The sequence below is a fragment of the Protopterus annectens genome, chromosome 1.part0 (assembly GCF_019279795.1).
Source record: "Protopterus annectens isolate FY-2018-M chromosome 1.part0, PAN1.0, whole genome shotgun sequence".
NCBI classification, from domain to species: domain Eukaryota; kingdom Metazoa; phylum Chordata; order Ceratodontiformes; family Protopteridae; genus Protopterus; species Protopterus annectens.
Genome location: NC_056725.1, coordinates 468,595,592 through 468,618,715, shown reverse-complemented (window position 1 = coordinate 468,618,715; position 23,124 = coordinate 468,595,592). Strand labels below are relative to the sequence as shown.

Sequence of the window (23,124 nt, the reverse complement as noted above, 5' to 3'; positions counted from 1 at the left end):
AGGGGTGAGTAAGTGTGTGTGTATGCTGCAAGCAAGGGGTGAGTGTGTGTGTGGATGCTGCAAGCAAGGGGTGAGTGTGTGTGTGTGTGTGTGTGGATACTGCAAGCAAGGGGTGTGTGTGTGAGAGAGTGTGTATGCTGCAAGAAAGGGGGGTGTGTGTGTGTGTGCGTGTGTGTGTGTATATGCGCGTGTGTGTGACAGAGTGCGGATGCTGCAAGGAACGGGTGAGTGTGTTTGGAGGCTGCAAGCAATAATTGAGTGTGTGTGTGTGTGTGTGTGTGTGGAATGCAAGCAAGGGGTGTGTGTGTGGGGGGATGCAATCAAGGGGTGAGTGTGTGTGTGTGGGATGCAACAAGGGGTGTGTGTCTGTGTGTGATGCCAGCAAGGGGTGAGTATGTGTGTTGGGGGGGATGCAAGCAAGGGGTGAGAGTGTGTGTGTGTGATGCAAGCAAGGGGTGAGTGTGTGTGTGTGGATGCAAGCAAGGGTGTGTGTGTGTGTGTGTGTGTGTGTGTGTGTGTGGATGCAAGCAAGGGGTGAGTGTGTGTGTGTATGCAAGCAAGGGGTGTGTGTGTGTGGATGCTGCAAGCAAGGGGTGAGTATGTGTGTGTGTGTGTGTGTGTGTGTGTGTGTGTGTGTGTGTGTGTGTGTATGCAAGCAAGGTGTGTGTGTGTGTGTGTGTGTGTGTGTGTGTGTGTATGCAAGCAAGGGGTGAGTGTGTGTGTGTGTGTGCGTGTGTGAGAGAGAGAGAGTGCGGATGCTGCAAGGAACGGGTGAGTGTGTTTGGAGGCTGCAAGCAAGGATTGAGTGTGTGTGTGTGCATACTGCAAGCAAGGGGTGAGTGTGTATGTGTGGGGATACAAGCAAGGGGTGAGTGTGTGTGTGTGTGTGTGTGGATGCAAGCAAGGGGTGACAGTGTGTGTGGGGGGATGCAAGGAAGGGGTGAGTGTGTGTGTGTGTGTGTGTGGGGGGGGGCGATGCAAGCAAGGGGTTAGTGTGTCTGTGTGTGTCTGTATACGTATGTGTGTGTGTGTGTGTGTGTTGATGCTGCAAGCAAGGGGTGAGTGTGGGTGGGTGTATGTGTGTGTGTGTGTGTGTGTGTATGGATGCTGCAAGCAAGGTGTGTGTGTGTGTGTGTGTGTGTAATGCAAGCAAGGTGTGTGTGTGTGTGCGCGCGCGCATGTGGGGATGCAAGCAAGGGGTGATTGTGTGTGCGCGTGGGGATTCAAGCAACAGGAGTGTGTGCGTGTGCGGGGGGATGCAAGCAAGAGGAGTATGTGTGTGCAGGGGGGGTGAAAGCAAGAGGCGAGTGTGTGTTGGGGGATGCAAGCAAGGGGCGAGTGTGTGTGTGGATTCAATCAAGGGGTGTGTGTGTGGAGGGGAGATGCAAGCAAGGTGCTTGTGTGTATGTGTGTGCGGATGCAAGCAAGGTGTGTGTGTATTTGTGTGGCTGCAAGCAAGGGGTGGGTGGGCGTGTGTGGATGCAAGCAAGGGGTGTGTGTGTGGGTGTGTATGCTGCAAGCAAGGGGTGAGTGTGTGTGTGTGTGTGTATATGCTGCAAGCAATGGGTGTGTGTGTGTGTATGCTGCAAGCAAGGGGTGTGTGTGTGGATGCTGCAAGCAAGGGGGGTGTGTGTGGATGCTGCAAGCAAGGGGTGAGTGTGTGTATGTGTGTGTGTGTGTGTGTGTGTGTGTGGGGGATGCAAGCAAAGGGTGAGTGTGTGTGTGTGTGTGTGTGTGTGTGTTTGGGAGTCACAAGTGCTGGTGTGTGTGTGTGTGTGTGTGTGTGGTGGGGTTGCAAGCAAGGGATTAGTGTGTGTGTGTGTGTGTGTGTGTGTGTGTGTGTGTGTGTGTGTGTGTGGGGATGCAAGCAAGGGATGTGTGTGTGGGATGCAAGCAAGGGGTGTGTGTGTGGGATGCAAGCAAGGGGTGTGTGTGTGTGTCTTGGATGCAAGCAAGGGTGTGTGTGTGTGTGTGTGTGTGTGTGTGTGTGTGTGTGTGTGTATGTGTGTGTGAGTGATGCAAGCAAGGGGTGAGTGTGTATGTGAGATGCAAGCAAGGGGTGAGTGCGTGTGTGTTGATGCTGCAAGCAAGGGGTGAGTGTGGGCGTGTGTGTTTGTGTATGGATGCTGCAAGCAAGGTGTGTGTGTGTGTGTGTGTGTGTGTGTGTGTATGCAAGCAGGGGGTGAGTGTGTGTGTGTGTGTGTGAGGGATGCAAGCAAGGGGTGAGTGAGTGTGTGTGTGTGTGTGTGTGTGTGTGTGTGGATGCAAGCAAGGGGTGATTGTGTGTGCGCGTGGGGATGCAAGCAAGAGGAGTGTGTGTGCGCGGGGGGATGCAAGCAAGAGGAGTGTGTGTAGGGTGATGAAAGCAAGGGCTGAGTGTGTGTGTGTGTGTGTGGGGGGGGGATGCAAGCAAGGGACGAGTGGATGTGTGGGGATGCAAGCAAGGTGTGTGAGTGTGGAGGGGGAATGCAAGCAAGGTGTGTGTGTGTGTGTGTGTGTGTGTGTGTGGATGCAAGCAAGGTGTGTGTGTATTTGTGTGGCTGCAAGCAAGGGGTGGGTGGGTGTGTGGGGGGGGATGCAAGCAAGAGATGAGTGTGTGTGTGCATGTGTGTGTGTGGGGGGGTGCAAGCAGGGGATTAGTGTGTGTGTGTGTGAGGGGGGGTGCAAGCAAGGGATGTGTGTGTGGGATGCAAGCAAGGGATGTGTGTGTGATGCAAGCACGGGGCGAGTGTGTGTGTGGGGGATGCAAGCAAGGGGTGAGTGCGTGTGCGGGATGCAAGCAAGGGGTGTGTGTGTGTGTGTGTGTGTGCGGGATGCAAGCAAAAGGGGTGTGTGTGTGTGGATGCAAGCAAGGGGTGTGTGTGTGTGTGGATGCAAGCAAGGGGTGTGTGTGTGGATGCAAGCAAGGGGTGTGTGTGTGTGTGTGTGGGGATACAAGCAACGGATGTGTGTGTGTGTGTGTATGCAAGCAAGGGGTGAGAGTGTGTGTGTGTATGCAAGCAAGGAGACAGTGTCTGTGTGTGGGGATGCAAGCAAGGGGTGTGTGTGTGTGTGTGTGTGTGTGGGGGGGGATGCAAGAAGGGGTGATTTTGTGTGTGTGTGTGTGTGTGTGTGTGTGTGTGTGTGTGTGGATGTAAGCAGGGGGTGTGTGTTTGGGGATAGAAGTAAGGGGTGTGCGTGTGGGGGGGATGCAAGCAAGGGGTGAGTGTGTGTTTGGGGATGCAAGCAATGGGTGAGTGTGTATGTGGGGGGGTACAAGCAAGGTGTGTGTGTGTGTGCGTGTGCGTGTGTGGGGGAGGCGGGATGCAAGTAAGGCGTGCGTGCGTGCGTGTGTGTGTGTGTGTGTGTGTGTACGTGCTTGTGTGTGTGGAGATGCAAGCAAGGGGCGATTGTGTGTGTGTGTGTGTGCGTGGGGGGGGGTGCAAGCAAAGATTGAGTGAGTGGATGCAAGCAAGGGGTGAGTGTTTGTGCATGCTGCAAGCAAGGAGTGAGTGTGCATGTGTGGGGATGAAAGCAAGGGGTGACAGTGTGTGTGTGGATGCAAACAAGGGGTGAGTGTGTGTGTGTGTGTGTGTGTGGTGGGGTGCAAACAAGAGGTGAGTGAGTGTGTGTGTGTGTGTGGCGATGCAAGCAAGGTGTGTGTGTGTGTGTGTGTGTGTGTGTGTGTTGTAAGCAAGGGGTGAGTGTGTGTGTGTGTATGTGTAATGCAAGCAAGGGGTGACTGTGTGTGTTTGGATGCAAGCAAGGGGTGTGTGTGTTTGTGGGGGGGAATGCAAGCAAGGGGCGAGTGTGGGGATGCAAGCAAGGTGTGTGTGTGGATGCAAGCAAGGGGTAAGTGTGTGTGTGTGGATTCAAACAAGGAGTGAGTGTGTGTGAGTGGATGCAAGCAACAGGTGAGTGTGTGTGTGGGTGTGTGGATGCAAGCAAGGGGTGTGTGTGGGGGGATGCAAGCAAGGGGTGTGTGTGTGGGGGATGCAAGCAAGGTGTGTGTGTGTGTGGGGATGCAAGCAAGGTGTGTGTGTGGGGGATGCAAGCAAGGGGTGAGTGTGTGTGTGTGTGTGTGTGTGTGTGTGTGTGTGTGTGTGTGCAAGCAAGGAGTGTGTGTGTGTGTGCAAGCAAGGGATTAGTCTGTGTGTGTGATGCAAGCAAGGGGTGAGTGTGTGTGGGATGCAAGCAAAGGGTGTGTGTGCACGTGCTCGTGTGGGATGCAAGCAAGGGGTGTGTGTGGGGATGTAAGCAAGGAGAGAGTTTGTGCGTGTGTGGGGATGCAACCAAATGGAGTGTATGTGTGTGAGGATGCAAGCAAGGGGTGTGTGTGTGTGTGTGTGTGTGTGTGTGTGAGGATGTAAGCAAAGGAGTGTTGTGTGTGGGGATAGAAGCAAGGGGCGAGTGTGCTTGGATGCTGCAAGCAAGGGGTGAGTGTGTGTGGATGCTGCAAGCAAGGGGTGAGTGTGTGTGGATGTTGCAAACAAGGGGTGAGTGTGTGTGTGTGTGGATGCAAGCAAAAGGTGTGTGTGTGTGTGTGTGCAAGCAAGGGTTGTGTGTGTGTGTGTGTGTGTGTGTGTGTGTGTGTGTGTGTGTGTGTGTGTGTGTGTGTGTGTGTGTGTGTGTGTGTGTGTATGCATGCTGCAAGGAAGGTGTGTGTGCATGTGTGTGTGTGTGTGTGTATGGATGCTGCAAGCAAGGGGTGAGTGTGTGTCTATGTGCGAGTGTGGACGGATGCTGCAAGCAAGGGGTGAGTGCGTATGTGTATGGACGGATGCTGCAAGCAAGGGGTGTGTGTGTGTGTGTGGACGGATGCTGCAAGCAAGGGGTGAGTGTGTGTGGACGGATGCTGCAAGCAAGGGTGTGTGTGTGTGTGTATGGATGCTGCAAGCAAGGAGTGTGTGTGTGCGCGCTGCAAGCAAGGGTGTGCATGTCCGTGGATGCTGCAAGCAAGGGGTGAGTGTGTGTGTGTGTTGATGCTGCAAGCAAGGGGTGAGTGTGTGTGTGTGTTGATGCTGCAAGCAAGGGGTGAGTGTGTGTGAATGCTGCAAGAAAACGGTGTGTGTGTATGGAGGCTGCAAGCAAGGAGTGTGTGTGTGTGTGTGTGTGTGTGTGTGTGTGTGGCTGCTGCAAGCAAGGCGTGAGTGTGTGTGTGGAAGCTGCAAGCAAGGGGTGTGTGTGTGGATGCAAGCAAGGGGTGAATGTGTATGTCTGTGGGGATGCAAGCAAGGCGTGTGTGTGTGTGTGTGTGTGTGTGTGCATGGATGCTGCAAGCAAGGGGTGAGAGTGTGAGTGTGTGTGTGTGTGTGTGTGTGTGTGGATGCTCAAGCAAGGGGTGAGTGTGAGTGTGCGCGCGTGCTTGGGCACGCGTGTGGATGCTGCAAGCAAGAGGTGAGTGTGTGTGTGTCTGTGGGGATGCAAGCAAGTCTGTGGGGATGCAAGCAAGGCATGCGCGAATGTGTGTGTGTGTGTGTGTGGGGGGGATGCAAGCAAGGGGTGAGTGTGTGTGTTTGTATGGGGGGATACAAGCAAGGGATCAGTGTGTGTGTGTGTGTGTGATGCAAGCAAGGGGTGAGTGTGTGTGTGTGTGTGTGTGTGTGTGCGCGCGCACATGTGGATGCTGCAAGCAAGGGGTGAGTGTGTGTGTGTGTGCACGCACATGTGGATGCTGCAAGCAAGGGGTGAGTGTGTGTGTGTCTGTGGGGATGCAAGCAAGGTGTGCGTGTGTGTGTGTGTGGGGGGGGATGCAAGCAAGGGGTGAGTGTGTGTGTGGGGATGCAAGCAAGGGGTGAGAGTGTGTGTGTGGGGAATGCAAGCAAGGCGTGAGAGTGTGTGTGTGGGGGGAATGCAAGCAAGGCGTGAGTGTGTGTGTGTGGGGGGAATAGAAACAAGGGGTGTGTGTGTAAGCAATTTCAGTTTCTTATCTATCCGAAAATGCATGGCAACACATTTTATTCTAACAACTTTGTAACATTAGACAAGCAATGTTTATGCTGTGTCCCTGGTTTCGGGCCTTTGTTCCTCCTTCAATAAATTTAGGCTTTTTGCAGATTTATAGTGCTGCAAAGTCGGGAGATATAGCTGCATGTCGAGTGGATTGTACAAGGAGCTGAGAGCTTCAGGGGAAGAGAAGTTTAGTTCTGCTTATGGCAAGTCTGTTTGCGCTGCTAGTAGCACAACAGATAGTATTACTTGCTTTTGATGCAGAAGGCTGTGGGTTCTACTCTGACAGTATGTAGATGGATAGCTGATTCTGTACTGTCTAGTAAAAGTGGGAGGGATACTGCAGTCCTGAGAGCGTCTTCCTCTGGAGAACATACCTAGTAACTACAAACCTGTTATAAGTTTGCCATCTATTCCAATATTACTAGCTTATAATTTTTTGTGTAACATAGGCAATGTTATTCATGGGCAACAGGCACTTTATTTCTAGATGAAACTCTGAAATATAAAGTTGTTTACTAGAAGCACACACTTCATTAGTTACGGATCTCTTATGTGGAATTATTTAGATGAATTTTACTTCTGCAGATTGTGCATATTTTTACTGAGTTTGGTGAATTGCATCGACAAGTTTGAGTAGACTTTTAGAATGGAAATGTTTGGAATTGGGCAGTTTTGTCATTACTAGTTCATACATTGTGTCATTGCTTACTGGAAAAATTTTCAAAGTAATAAATGTAAAACATGCTCTAATAAGTGTACTGCACGACACAAGCAATATAATTTCATACATTCAGGAAGGTGAATCAAAGAACACATGTATGTTTGGACAGTCCAAAATGTGTGTGCAAGGGGCCTATTTGTTTATCCGCCACTAACCACATGCATTTTCTTTGAATGTGGGTTTCAATGCTGTCTCAGTTTCAAAGGGCAGAGAAGTTTTAATGCTAAGTCTGTTTTCACTGTGGGACTGTTTTGCTTTACCAGATGCCTAGCAGTATTTGTGCTATCCAACGTAAACAATATAAATGCAATCCGAACAAGGGGTATATGTGTGTGTGCTCTGTTTAAAGCACTGTTAAAATGTCGTACTTGAGGCAAACATGATAGGCTAGAGAGAGTAGCTAGTTTTATTTGAAAAACACTGCATTTCCAAATACTATAAACTATGCACCCCTGTTTCATGACAGCAAGCCATGGTGCTGCATAAATGAAAGCGTCCCACCGTCGGAAAGAAAAGGCTAGAACTAGGAAACAGCGGATGAGTTAAGTCTCCTGTGGTGAGCTGTCAAGCAAAGCAACAACAGGTCAAATTACCTTTAGCACTTTGACAGCTAGGAAGGGGAAGTGTGAAGGGAGAGGGGAGATCATCTAAAGAACTACAGCTCAGGCATGACAAAATGCACAAATTAAGATCTCTGTAAAGCAGCAGCAATAAAAAAAAACAAAACACTTAGAAAGTCTGTTCTGTGTCTGTCTCAGTTTTTTTAAGTAGTCAGTGAACAGCAGGATATCTTACTAGAAATTTACGGACTGAAAGACACCAGTGTATACATGTAAAATCAACGCAGTTACGGTAGCTTCTGAACAAAGAAGCTTGCATGATGTAATATGTTAAGGACAAACACTGCATTCTGGGATAGCTGGAGGACTGGAAAAATTCTGAAGTCTCATCAAGATGCTAGACCCCATGTGGCCGGACTCTGAAATTACATATACAAATATTTAAAAACCTGTAGAGACTCCCACAGTGGTGTTAAAATATTGAAAACATCTAAACATGATGAAATAAACATGCTTTTTGAGTCTGTGGCTGCGGTTCTCCTTTAAATGTTCAAGTGTGGTGGTTGTTGCATTCATAACACTGGCGATCACTGCCACAAGCAAGGTGACATTTCGCCTGACATTTAGAGCTCAGCACCCTTACCCCATGATGGGGCTGACATCAACATACCTCAGAAGTCTTCAGACATCACCTGCTACATAGGGGTCATCCACCTGAGCCATCTTTGGTGCATTCTTGCCCTTCATTAGTTCAAAACTTTGCCTAAACGGTAGTCTACTGGTATCAAAAGAGTTACCAGGAAAGGGTCCGACTTGTAGAATATGAGCCCTCCTGAGCAGCCTGATCAAAGAAATGAAAGACTCTAGGGAATAAGGGTAAGGTTGGGGGGTTATAGACATTCATCCTGGCCCAAGAGTCCCAGGCAGTAGAGAGGATGAAGAATTGTAAAAGGACTGCAATGGTGACCACAGTCAAACAGACTATTATGGAAAGCTGTGCACACAAATGCATTATGCTGTTTGTGTAGGTCACTGTTACAGTCATAATGTTAGATGAGCTCTCCAAACTTGCCCATTCAGAAAGAATGGCTGTTTCCAAGCTGGAATGAGGAGTGAAATATGCCCTTCAGAATGGCAGAGGTGAATCCAGCCTTTGCCCTGGAGATTACAATTTGTAATTCTTTGAGAAGGTGTTGACACAGAGGACAAAGTGACCGTCTCCAAGAGGTCCTGAACAATAACTCTTTTAAGGAAGGCAGTGGTAGCTCTGAAGTGAAGGACACCATTTAGGTTTGGATGGCCACTGGTGTGGATGCTAATGGGGGATCTAAAGGCAGGCACAAATGAGTGAAAGATACACCTTTACAGAGGAATAAACTAAAAGAATGGAGAACATCTCAGACAAATACTGAAGAACCACTGGAACTGTCTACCTGTGCTGGTTGCTGGTTCCACCTCTGGAACAAGAGGAAGAATCCTTTTAATTTAGCTAGGTATGACTTTCTGGTAGCCGACTGTCTACCTTGCCTCATAATTTTTTGCAAGACCTCTGAATGTACAACTGCGTAGAACAGTTACCATAAGTATAGATGGTCGAGTGTGAGTTACTTCTGCAGCCATAATTCATAGGATTCTCTTTTCATCACCCAGTCGGACATCTGTCTCGTCTTTCAGTGCTTAGCACACTTCTCTCACCTCCTTACATCAAACATCTTCATGTACCCAATACTTAGGTGGCCTCTACAGCATCCACTGCGCTTTCTTGCTCCACACCCCCAAACAGGGCATAGCCATCAGAGTCTTAGGGTCTTTGAATCTGCTGGTTTGACTTAACCTAAGGGATGCAACCTGTGACAAAGTACACACGTTCTCTTTGGAGAGCCCAAACAAGGAGAGGACGACAGCAAGGTAAAGGAGTGAAGGAATGCATACATGGGTACCTATCCTGGCCCCTCCTATGGTCACATTTCAGTATACTGGAAGGGGAGGGGGAAGGGGAGGGGGAAGGACAAAAGACAGAAAGTACAGTTGTGTAAGTAAACTTACTGTAACAGTAAATATTCAAATGATTGCTGCTACAGCAGCCTTAGCTATATGGGTTATAACCTGCCAAGGATGACAGTGGGCCAACTGCCAAAGCTTCAAGGCACCTTCTGTGCCCAAACTGTCAGACAGCATGAGCTGAGCTGACTAAAAGACAAGATAGGGTGCAAAGCCCTTCAGAGCATTTCTGACAATGGTGAGAGGGAGGCAGAGCCTTGAAAGGGCAAAGCTAGGAACAAAAAAAGAAAAAATAAATGCCTATACCCTGGCATAAAAAGCACACAAAAAAACAAGGGGTATGGAGGGAGAGAGTGGCTACTGCAGCAGTGATCATTTAAACATCTACCGAAATGGTAAATGTACTTACACAACTACACTAAGTTCAACAAACTGATCACTGCTGCAGCAGCCTGAGCTATACGAATAGATTACAATAGATAACTACATTTTGGAGGTGGAAAGAGAAGAATCCAAGAGCTCCTGGAGAATGGTCCTAGCAAAGCCTAATCTGAACCTAGAGAACGAATCAAAGGTTATAATGCTTTGTAAAAGTATGTACGAGGACCAAGCAGAATACAGAATCTTTGTCACTGATAGTCCCCGGTAATGTTTTGCAAACTAGACAAAAGAGTTCAGTGATATAAAAAGTGTACACACCCCTGTTAAAACACCAGGTTTTGCAATAGAAGAAAATGAGACCACGATAAATCATTTCAAAACATTTCCACCTTTAATGTGACCTATAACCTGTACAATTCAACTGAAAAACAAATCTTTTAGGAGAAAAAAATATAAAAAATAAACGCGCAATAAGCTGGTTGCATAAGTGTGCACACCTTTAAATAGTTTGCTGAAGCATCTTTTGATTTAATTACAGCTTTCAGTCTGCTTGGGTACACACCTGCCATCAATTAAAGAGACTCTGATTAACCCCAAATAAAGTTCAGCTGTCCTAGTAGGATTTCCTGACATTTACTCAGTTGCCTGCTACAGCAAAAGCCATGGTTCGCAGAGAGCTTACAAAGCATCAAAGGGATCTCGTTGTTGAAAGGTATCAGTCAGGAGAAGAGTACAAAAAATGTCCACAGCATTGGATATACCATGGAACACGGTGAAGGCAGTCATTGAAAAGTGGAGAAAATATGGGACAACAGTGATGTTGCAAAGAACTGGACATCCCTCCAAAATTGATGAAAAGACAAAATGAAAACTGGTCAGGGAGGCTGCCAAGAGACCTACAGCAATACTGAAAAAGCTGCAGGAATTTCTGGCAAGTACTGGTTGTGTACTACAAGTGACAACAATCTCCCCATATTCTCCATATGTCTGGACTATGGGGTACGGTTGCAAGATGGAAGCCTTTTCTTACACAGAAAAACATCTAGGCCTAGCTAAAATTTGCAAAACAATACATCAAGTCTCCCAAAAGCATGTGGGAAAATGTGTTATGGTTTGATGAGACAAAGGTTGAAACTTTTGGCCAAGATTCCAAAAGGTACATTTGGCGCAAAAACAACACTTCGCATCACCAAAAGAACACCATTCCCACAGTGAAGCATGGTGGTGGCAGTATCATTCTTTGGGGTGGCTTTTCTTCAGCTGGAACTGGGGCTTTAGTCAAGATGGAGGGAATTATAAACAGTTCCAAATACCAGTGACTTCTGGCCCAAAACCTTCAGGCATCTGCCAGAAAGCTGAAGATGAAGAGGATTTTCACCTTTCAACATGACAATGACCCCAAGCATATATCCAAATCAACAAAAGAATGCTTCACTAGAAGAAAATTAAAGTTTTGGAATGGCCCAGCCAGAGCCCAGACATAAATCTAATAGAAAATATGTGGGGTGACCTGAAGAGGGCTGTGCACAGCAGATGTCCTTGCAATTTGACAGATTTGAAGTGCTTTTGCAAGAGTGGGCAAATATTGCCAAGTCAAGACGTGCTATACTAATAGACTCCTACCCAAGATGGCTGAATGTTGCAATTAAATCAAAAGATGCTTCAAAACAACATATTAAAGGGTGTGCATACTTGTGTAACCAGCTTATTTTACGTTTTTTATTTCTTATATTTTTTCCCCTAACAGATTTGTTTGTTTTTCAACTGAATTGTACAGGTTACAGGTCAACATTAAAGGTGGGAAAAGTTTTGAAATGATTTATTGTGGTCTCATTTTTTTTACATCACAAAAACCTGGCATTTTAACAGGGGTGTGTACACTTTTTATATCCACTGTAGATCTGATTTCCTGACAACTTTAGTTCTATCCAGGTAATACCACAACTGTCTATGTGCATCTAGGAAGTGCAGAATACTGGAAATTGATTGGCGATAACTCTGTTACTTTTATAATAACTTTCTGCATAAAGAAAGGGTTAGATTGGAGAGTCGTCATGTGTTTACAAAACTGTAAGAAAAGACTAATTGCACATAAGGGATTGCAAATTGCAGATTCCTCTATCAGAGGGCGACAGCTACAAGGAAAATTGTTTCTTGTGCAAGGAATGTGAGGGGTTCAGAATTAGCCAGTTCAAAAGGTAGTAAGGTCAATTTTCCAATACAAAATTCAGGTCTCAACCTCAATCACTTTCATCCAGGATGGCTTCAGGTGGAGTATTTCTTTCAGGAACTACTTTACTGGGGATCTGGATGTCAGTGGGGTGAGGGTGGAGTTTACAGGTAATCATGGGAGAATAGTTGTGATACACCACCATAGAGGCTAAAGCTGAAACGAAAAGCTCAGACAGTGCAAAACCACTGGCACATACGCTTGTTGTGGCTGCTGGCCCTTCCTTTGGTACTAGAGGGAGAATCATTTCAATCTGGTTAGGCGAGACTTCCTAGTACTTGGCCTTCTCTAGTTTTCATCATGATTTTTGGACTGTCTTTAAAAAAGGATGGTCAACAGGTAAGAGTTGCATTGTTCAGGCTAACAGTCTCAAGCATGGACAGTCTGAGGTGTATTAGGGACCATCTGTACTATGTGAAAAAAAACCCATACTGTCACAGCTGCCTCCAGATCTCCATCGTCTTGCTGCCATTTTCTTTTCACTGTAACATTCTTATATTTTGGCTTTTTGCCTTTACAATGCTTCTAGTAGCATGATCCTTGCTTACAGTGATAATTTCTGTAGTATTTAGGAGGAAGAGGAGGGTGAAATGTGAATTTGACAGACTTGTCAGTTTTCCCTTTGTTCTCCAGTTTTTGAAAACATTACAACACAAGGTCTGAAGAGTAACTCCTTCTCTAACATGATATTAAGGAACTGAGCCTTCAGAGGCCAAGGGAGCCCAAGACTGCCACTTGAAGTGTTTTCAAATGACCGAGATACTTCCCGTAAAAGACATGTTCTCTGGTGGTGGATGAGAGACCAAAATGTCCTCACATCTGGATTTAAAGCAAAGCTGTGATCTTTAATCCAGTTTATCCTCCTCTTTGAGAGAGACTTGAACTCCCTTGATTCTACAGATGACAGTACAGTTGTTAGGAACTTACCAAACATGTTGAAGGTCAAGTAGATTCACTACTGCAGTTCTTACATTTGGGATATCTTGCAAGTAGGCAGCCTGTGACCAAGTTTGACTTCCACAGCTGTATCCTCCAACCAAAGGCATAAGTATTCTGGTATAACACTGGGTGTTAACAGGGATTCTCTGCACTGTGCTAGATGGTTCACATGCTCTGGTAATAGTAGAAGCTTCTGCAATACCATCTAGAACAGGTGGGAGAACCACTGCCATCTTGGCAATGAAGAGGCAATAATTCTGGCTTCTCCTCCTCCAACTTCTCAACAACCCTGGGGAGCAAGGGTACTGGCAGAAAAGCATGGAGAAACATGCTAGCCCAATTTAGAGAGGATAAGTCCAATGCACATGCTAAGTTGTTTGGTGCTCTGAACCAAAACTTCTTAAGTAGTCTGTCTGGGGATACAAAGAGGTCTAGCTAAGGGACACTCCATCTATGTGATATCATGGAAGGTTTCCCTGTCCATCAAGCACTACTGCGGCTCCCACTGAATTGATGTGCCATGATGCCCTCCTGCACTATCATGTAAACTGCTTAGAAGAGCATTATGGACTTCAATGTCTCCTCTCAGGTCTGTGAGTCTAGCCTGCACAGGTGAGAAGTGTGTGCTCCCCTCTCTTTTGTACCACAGAACTATGTGGTATCATCCCTATCGACCTTCAATGTCCCAGGTTTCCAGACTCTCTCAAAAGCTTTGAGGATTTGAACAGCCATTATTTTACATGTACTTACTAGGCCACTGATCTGAGGAGATCTTAAGAAACCTAACCTTACATTCCCATGGTAGTTTTAAGTCCTTACATTTTGTGTACAAATAACCCAGAGATGGGTACAAGGACATGTTAGGAGATTTATATGTTGTCCGTACCAATGGAGGCAAGGGGGCTAAACTGGCGTAGAATTTACAGTTATCCATCCATTCATCCCAACTGCATATGAATATAGTAAGACAAGTACTCAGCTTTATGTGGCATGGAAAACTGCTCAACAGAGGCTGAATTCTATCCCTCCATCATATTTCACTTATGTTGCAGAAGTGACTGAATTCCCTTTGCACAGGTAAATATGCCACCATCTGACTTTTAAGTGTGTAATAGGGCAGACAGGACACAGTACATATCAAGGCTCTAGACTGGAAGTAGAAGTCTTCTCTCTGTAGCCTGTACAATCCCAAGAAAAGGGACACGAAGTTGACAGGATCCACACAGTTTATATGATCTAGGCCCTTGATTTTCTTTGTCATGGTAATTCCAGTTATGACAAGTGTTCAGACAAGTATAACACAAGGATGACTGGTTTAGGGATTCAGACTGTCAAAAATATCCTTTCGAAACCACTGCAGTTTCCTCATATGGAATCCTGCCAGGACAGCCATCAGAATGGTGGATGCCATGTGTCTTAGTATGTCCAGGAGCTGTCTAGCATTAACTTTGTTAACATATATCTGAAGCAGGTAGTCAGGGATTCTACCTCTTCCTGTGATATTTAGGCATCCTTTTTAATGGCATCTAGGAGAACTCCCAAGAAACCTACATTCCTGGTTGAGCACAGGTCTGACTTTTGCTCACTAAAGGAAAAGGCCTAATTTGTTGAGGTAATCCAGGGTATACTCCAGTGTGCTATGCATTCCACCAGTGTATGTGCCTATATCCCAAGTATGGGAAAATATGGATGCATGTGGTCCTTCACTGAAGCTATCATCAAGGCCAGACATTTTGTAAAAACTGCTGGCAAAGTAGCTAAACCAAAGGGCAAGGAGATTAGATGCAATATCCTCCCACCATAAATTTGAGGTTTAGCATGACTGGCAGAGCCTGGGGTCCTAGGAGTGGCCGCAAGGCCTGCAGAGTTAACATCTTGAATTGTGGACTCTTTAGAAACCTGTTTATGCTCGACAAGCCTTAATATGGCTCTCCAGGATGTATACTTCCTGGGTACAAAAAACATTCCTGAACAGAACCCTTTTTGTTTCCTGCCCGACAAGGGCAGGTTCTAGGTTTCCTCATGCTAACCTCTCTGCTAGGTGGCAGACGAGAGGTTTCTCATCTTCAGGAACTGGTGATAGACCTCTTTGTGGTCTTGCCAGAAAGTGAAGCTTGTAACCTCTGGAGACAGCCTGTAGAACCCACTGGTCTGTGGTTACATCTTTTCAGTGATGGTAAGAGGTTTAATGACCTCCTATCTTGGTGCACAGAAAGGAAGACGAAGGGTAAGGTGGACAGATGAAATGATACTTCTGGGGAACTGTGAGGGACCAGATGTGGGAAGCATCACAGCTATTAAGAGTCTGGGGAGGCTTGGGCTTCTCCTGTATGGCCTTCCTACCCTACGGTTTTCCTCTGCCCTGCCTCCAGTAAAAAGAGCTATTTTCTGCTGTACTCTGGAAAGGGACAGGTAAACATGGGTTTCACAGACCCCATGTTTTCTCCTTTGTCATCTATTTTTTTTTTTTGAAAATGCTGTAGGAAGTGGGACTGAAGACCAACTCCTTACCAATAGATATATCCTAAGATAGGGAACGGAATTCTAGGCCAATAAGGTTTCTTTTTAACTGACCCCAGAACAGCCACCCTGAATGTCCCTTCCAAAGCATCATACCTAAACTTTAAGCTGTCTTTTCCCCGTCTGTACAAGAATATGGCCAAGGTGGAGGACAGAAGTCCCAATATTTCTTCCTGAACTCCCTCCATACCATTCTAAAGTTGCCTGAAGACATGACTAGTATTTTAAAATGTGTGTGTGTCTGGTAATTCAAAGTCTTGAAGTATGAAGTACATGCTTTCTTACATTTGTCAAGCAATCCCTTTTCCCTATCACTGAGGAAAGGGCTGCTCCCATGACCCAGTCTTGCTACCTTAGCAGTATGTAAGGATACTAAATTTGGATCTGCTACAAGACCTTTGTATATTAATATGCAAGGGCTATGCACCATAAAAAATTATGATCATCATGGAAATAATTTCAAAGATATCCAAGACAGTTTTTCTTGAACAGGATGAATAGCTACTGACTTGGGATTCTTCAGTCCTAGAAGGTGCATAAATGTATCTGGGAAGCAGAAGTCTCATTAGATTGGCACCATTAATGTTCCCTTATGACATCAAGGGTATCCCCAAATAACAAATCCTCCAGGGGTGAGTCTAAGGTGGAGACGTATCAAGTGGCTGAAGGTAATGTCAGTGAATGCAAAAAACGTGAAAGCAGTTCTATGAAACCACTTTCAGCAAACATTTATAGAACTTTTTTGTCATGAGACTGCCTTAAAAGAGGAGGATCCATGGGAAGACATGCTGAAATGACTAATAAATGAACCCTGATAGGGAATAAGAAAAGCCATTGGATAGTAATTCACACAAATACTGCAAAAACAGAGACAGACAGAAATGGGTGCTGGTTATGTTCTTGGCATCAACTGGAAAACCTTTTCCATTTACTAATATATGACCTTATAGGCTTTCTTGCCTACATTAGTACCTACTGCATATCCTCAGAAAACAGGTGCCTAAAAGGAATTGAGACCCTATCATCCAGGCAGTCAACTGAAAATGACTGACATCGGGATGTATCAAACAACCCTGTTCTTGTGTGAGTAGATCCATTTTGTGAGGAAGCTTGTCATAATTGCCTCTGGCCATTTCCAAAAGAAGGGAAAACCACGGATGCCTGGGCCAGAATAGCCACAATGATCTTGGGAGATTCCTTCTGAATCTTCAAAAGTATCCTGGATATTAGTGGAAAGGTTCACAGGAACATTCCAGCCCAAAGAAATGAAAATGCTTCTGTCTTCCAGGCCTTCTTGCATGGAGTCCTGGGTCACAATCTTGCAGACTGATTGTTCAGAGGGGAGGTAAAGAGGTCTAGGAACTCTCCACAGATTGGTCAAATCTTGGAAGACTCCCCTGATCTAGTTTTTATTTGTCCTGCTCAGCTTGTGTGCTACACAATTTTGCTGTAACAGGATGTAAGATGCCTCTAAAATGAGATTGTGCTATAGCTATTCCCCAAGCTAACATGGCTAATCTGCAAAGGGGATAAGATCTGGTTCCCCCTAGCTTGTTGATGTGCCACATGACTGTTGTATTGTCTGTCACAATATGAAGAGGTCCAGGGGATGAAAGATGACTCGGGGAACTGAGGGCCTTGATAAGAGCAAGCATCTCGGTTATATTTATGTACTTGCATCTACTCTTGGTGTCCCAACACCTTGCACTTTTATTCCTCCTGAAACTGTTCCCCAAGCAAGGTCTGGGGGGGGGGGTCTATAGTGACAGACTACTTTGGAGCAGGAGGAGAACGACAGACCTGGATTTAGGGATATCTGATGTTTCCACCAAGTAATTTTGCTTCTAACAAACCCCCATAACTGGGTTTTGTCCATTAGTACAGGAAGCAGTCCTGGGGTAAATCTGTTTTCCATCCACAGATACAAACTGCACTTGAATACAGAGAGAGAGAGAGAGCGATGAGCTGCTTTTTTTTTTGGTTTTGTTTTTAATGGATGGGGTGTGTCTGTTCTCCAGCAGTGGTATTCCTTGTGAAATATACCTGTCCTCCAAACCATTCTGCTGATGTTGCAGAACAGATTTAGATCCATAGAAAGAGTATTTCTGATGTTATTTTACTTCCAGATGTGCAGTAAATCCATCAGTATTGGGTTGGATGATGCCTTGTATGCTAGACACAGGTCACCTCTTAGCAGTCTGTATGACAGAGTATAGTAACGAGGCTTTGAGGTGGGTCCATGTAGGACACTGTTTAGGCCTTGCATCCCTTTTTTTTTTTTTTTAAGGTTTCTCTATGGGTGTTTTATTTGTTCCATGTGCCTGGGCAGATACATGCCAAAGGGGGTATTATACTCAATGACTGGCATAACAAGGGCCGAGTAAAGGGGGGGGGGCAATGACATCCACAGATATAAACACAGTCCCTTCGTTTATAAGCTCTGGAATATAGAAGAGCTTTCTTACAACAATGTATACATGTAGGTTGAAAGTTAGGTCACTGTCCACACAAGTTCCCAAACTCTGAATTATTAGGGGCATATTGTCAGTGTGGTAGCTCCCCTGGGTATATAACTTCCCAGCAGATTTGATTTTTTTGGCATTTAGTTTCAATCCAAGATTTTGGCACCAGTTATTTGGGACAAACCTTCTGGCAGGATGGCCAAGTCAGTTGGGGATTCAATGACTGCTCCTAGCTTGCAGTTATCTGCACACTTAGCCAGAGCTCTATGGCATTAGTTTTTACTTCAGAGAAATAGATGCAGAGCAGGAGAGGTCCCATGGGGGGCTCCATTTGTGACTTGTCTCTTGGTGGAGCTAACTTCCCCTATATTGATCTCCTGTGTCTTGTAAGAGCCAGTTGGCAATCCAGCAGGTGACACAGGGGTTTAGTCCCAGTTTCCTTAGCTTTTCAACCATATCTGAGTGGAAGATTATGTCAAAAGCTTTGGCCGGGTTGAGGCATGTGGTATGTACACTTTTCCCTTCATCCATTGCTTTGGTGACCTTTCCAAAAAAGTCCAACAGGTTGAGTAAGCTTGACAAATCCAAACATCTAGGTCCAGAATTTGGAGGTTCCCTATGTCCTTACTGATTAGTTCCATGAGAAGTATTTCTATGGCTTTGCACTGAGGCTGGTCAGGCTTATAGGTCTGTGAAACGTCCTCCCTTGTGCAGAGGAATGACTGTAGCTGTACTTCATTCTCTATGTACAAATCCTGTATGCAGACTATGGCTGAACAGTGCTAGCGGTGCAGCTAAATTGTGCTTCATGCTATTTAAGATGCATTAAAGGGATATATTAAATGTCATAGCTGCTCAAAGAAAGCACAAATGATAACAGACTGTTGTAGACAATTCCAACCCAGAGCACACAGGAGGAACCTCCTGAGTGTAACCCAAACAGTACTGTGGAAAAAAAAACATTCAACATGACTAGTGATGCTATCCAGACACCCTATAGTAACATGTGTAACCAGAACCCGAAATACAGGACATGCTGGCTGAAGCTGCTGACGAGCAGAACAGCACAGAAAAATATAAAAATCCCCTTGTGGACCAGGAAAAGTAAGGAGTAAAACATGTGCTGCGTTCAGAACAAGTGCAGCCTCTAAAGCCTCTCTTAGAAATAGACTCCAGACCTGCCAAGAAGTCTGAGGAGAATTTTTTTTATATATTCTTCTGTACAGGAACATAGCCAGGAGTGCCCATCTGTAGTAATAATGGTTCTTTGTGAAGCCTGTTGGACAACAGTCCACTCCTCTGGGTCGCCACAAAGGTGACAGTGAGGTTGGCCTCTTACGTTACCTAGCAAACACAAACTGAGACAAGCCAGTATGACATTTTAATACCGTTGAAGTACCTCAGAATGCAGCACCAAGGTTGGAGCCATAGAGACATGCTTCATCTGATCTCTTCACCACCAAAAAAGGAAGCGTGCTGTAGGCTGGTGTCTTCACTATCAGAGATGCACTCAGTATGTGATGCAATCAAAAGGCTACCTTTTTGAAACCTACTTCTCTCCACAAGTACTAGGCCTAAAGTTACCTTCCAAGTTTCAGTCCCTGTGGTAATGTTTGAGCTATGCCAAAAACTGTGCACAGAAAACTGTCTCCCCCCCACATGACAAATCCTGACTGCATAGTAGGTTTAAAGCTTTTCTCCTATTCTCAAATAACAGAGTTAAACCTATGTCACTTGTGGCGGTTATCTGACATCACATTGGTCTCAAAGAATGCACAAGACACAGGTGCAAAAAATAACTCAGTCTGACAGACACTGTCTAAAAATAGGCACAGCAAGCTAAGAAATGAACTTCATTAACAAGATCAAGAATCCTGATCCAAACTGAGCAAGAGCTTTAAAAAAGCACTAGGATACTGGAGATGACTGAACTTGTGCATATGAAGCATGACAGCAAGGTCTGCTGTGGAACATGTATATGCATCCCTGAATATGGTATTTTAAAGAAATTTGATGACTTCAGAATTAGGAAGTCATCAAGACGAGTCCACAATACTAAACCATTTGTTTTCTACATTTTTCACAAACCTTTTTAATGAAATGTTTTCCTCAGTAATGCAGAATGCCACAAAAATCATTCCATTTTTACATGTAAAAACTGTTTACCATCCCATCTCTGCCTGTAGCACATTAATTCACTGTTTGAATTCCCTTATACTCTCTTTCACATTAAATATATATTTTAAAGTCTTAACAGGAAAATCACTTTTTTAAATCTCCTTACAGAATACTCATCACGGAAAAGAAATAGTCCCAACTTTCACAAATTTAAAGCTTAGCTACACTTAACTTTTATAAGACTCTCTCGTATGTAAATGTTCTGAGAACAGTTGAAACTTCATCCACTACCACAAACTGTGATACTTGCAACTACATTACCTCATCTTATTTTTGGGGTAGAGCAAACCCAAACTAATTAAGCACCACCACTTGTACTTACATAAACTTTACATGTTGTTATGTGGTTACATAAAAATGCACGTAAATGTAACACTTGTTTTCACACATTACTTGTTAATCTTTCATTGTGCCTTTTATGGAAATCAGTAAAAAGGTCTTAGGACCAAGCTGGCTGATGCAGTTATCAAATGTATATGAAAACCCCAGATCTATAATGTTGACTTCAGGAAATTATTCCTGTGCTTGCTCATTAACCACCAAAACTGGATACACAAAGCTGCTTCAATTTACGGGCACTTCAAAGAAAAGTAACTTTACAACCCAAAAACTGATTGTCAGCTTGTCAGAGAATTATACCCTAACATCTTACCAGCTAGTACCATCACATATTCAAGTCAACACCAAAACTATGTTTACTGTTTCCAAAGCTATTTACTTTCCATATTCTAAAACAGACTTTCAGTCTGGACAGCATTTCTTCTGCACTCTAGTTACAGCTGTTTCATCCCATTCACCAAATACTGCAGGCCGAAATACTCTGAAACACCTAATTTACTAGAGGGGCTTCATGTCCACCCCCCCACCTAAATGAACTGTTACGTTGCACCGCAATCACATAGGGTACTGGTCCCTAAGCCTAGGGTTTCACATGACTATAAATACTCCAAGGAGAAGTCTTACCTGGTTCATCTTTTCCTTTAGGTCCTTTGTTTCACGCTCTCTGGCTGAAATGATTCGCTTTATGTCATTAATTCGGGGACCAAAATTTGCCAGCTCACTCTCAAGCTTTGACTTTTCCTAAGAAAACAAAACCCAAATGTATATACAGATTAAAAAGTTCTGTTAATGAAAGTCTCAACTGGCACTATTAATATATTGAGAGTAAGAACTCCTACGCAACACTGTAATTGTGGGTATACAGCCAAAATGGGAGCTTTGCAAAAGGGTACAAGAACATTACTGATCCATTCATATCCATACAAATTTATTACCACTTTAGGAACTAATGCTCTCTACCTTGAGTGCTAACATTGTCTTTTATAGGTATGTGAAGAATATGTTACAAAAGTTGATCTTTGAGATTCTGCTCTTTCAGCAAACTTCTTTAGCAGATGACCATTGGCATCATCTTGGGTTAAAGTACGTCACTATAATTTTGCAATTTTCTAGATAAATTCCAGAACTTCAGTCATGGCTAAAGTCCTTCCAGATATTTACTTAAAGCAAACAAAGTACACCCACTATGAGAAGTACCAGTAGGTTAACAGCCTTGCAACCTACTGCAAAAGGTCTGCTATTACGGTGAATACCTTAAACAGGGACATAAAAAATACAACCGTGTAGGTATGCTCAACTTTAAAGTAGGTGTTTGAATATTAGAATCACTAGTATCAATATCATCAGTATACATTTTTTTCTGTTCAGAACAAAGTTGGCATAATGGTTAAAGTCTTCACCTCCTATGCACAAGGTTTAATCCTGACTTTCAGCCACTGCTTGTATGGAGTCTGCATGTACTCCCCCTCTCTCTGTGGGATTCCTCCAACCTCCCAAAAAACATGCCTTGTGTTTCCACCTCAAACTGCCCCAAGAATGAAGTTGGGGGCAGCAGTATTGACTCTAGATGGTGCCTAGTGCAGGAAGACTTGTACAGACCAACCTTTTTGGGTATTAGCTGTGGTGTGCAGTATCCTCTCAATACGAAGCACAGATCACAAACTGCATGCGGTATCACAGCTAGCCACTCAACTGTGTAAACACTGTCACTATGTGATTCGGTCAGGTTGACTGCCCCCAAAAATGGGCATAGATATTTGCTGGTTATAAGTGGGTTGAGTACCTGGCCTATACAAGAGACACATGCTAACAAAACAGGAATGAAGTATGTGCCCCTATTTACCAAAGTACTGTGCCCACCATAAAGTCCAGCAGTCCTGGCTCAATAAGCTACTGGCCAACAACAGCTAGGATTACCTGGGATAGCTCTGCTGAAGTGAATACTTGATGCAGAATCAATCAACTTGCCCAACATGAACTAAGGGTTAACCACACAAAAGCAAAGAGGAAGCTGTAGGTCACCAACAATTTACTGCACCACAAAATAATAAAACATAAGCGCAGTTGTGAGATAAAATACATAACTTCATCAGATAAGGACCAAAATTCAAATGAACGCATATATAAGCATACATTGTCACATGACAAACCCACCAATTAATAAATTAAAGCAGCAATGTATAAAAAGCAATTTGTAACACATAATTCCTTAAATTTCATGAAAAATACTGAAAGAAAAGAAATTAGTTAATTAAATAACCCAGTATGGATTATATCCACTAATTAATTCTCCTAAGGAAATAAATATTTACAAAAACATTAAAATGTATGTATATGTATGTATGTAAAAAACACATTTAAAATAACCAAACTAAAAAATATATACATTGACACATAATTGTATGTGTATAAGTATACTATCTCAATTCTGCTTTCATTTTTAACACGCATCCTATAGATGCAATTTCATTTAGACCTGGGAACCCCACAGAATCCAGGCGCAAAATCCAATAAAGCTCACGGTTCTCGAAAAACAACCGTCAGGCACCACCTCTTATATTCTTTTTGACTTGTTCAATTACAATGAATTTAAAGTGATGTTCAGGGAATTCCAGAATATGTCTATATAGGGCATTTGTAGGGCCATAAACCAGGGGCCTTAAATGTGATGTCTGCATGCACAGACCTCAGAACTTGAAAGCCCAGTAGAAGGCTCAGCAGGAGGAGATGCCAGTGATGTCAGACATAGGGCAGAGAAGGGGGTTTTTGGTGGTTGGGAAGGAACACTGCAACATGGAAGAGAAGGACATCTAGGGTTATGGAAAGATTTTACACAACTATTCTATGTCCTTCTATTCCTAT

General features: G+C 44.4%; 1 protein-coding gene across 1 annotated transcript in view; it reads right to left on the bottom strand.

Moving 5' to 3' along the window:
- SMC1A (structural maintenance of chromosomes 1A) overlaps nucleotides 1-23,124 on the bottom strand; it is a 1,753,330-nt gene that overhangs the window by 925,215 nt on the left and 804,991 nt on the right. The window contains exon 17 of the mRNA XM_044060554.1: nucleotides 20,887-21,003. Within this exon, the coding sequence (XP_043916489.1) occupies nucleotides 20,887-21,003 (117 nt within the window). The remainder of the gene's footprint in view (nucleotides 1-20,886; nucleotides 21,004-23,124) is intronic.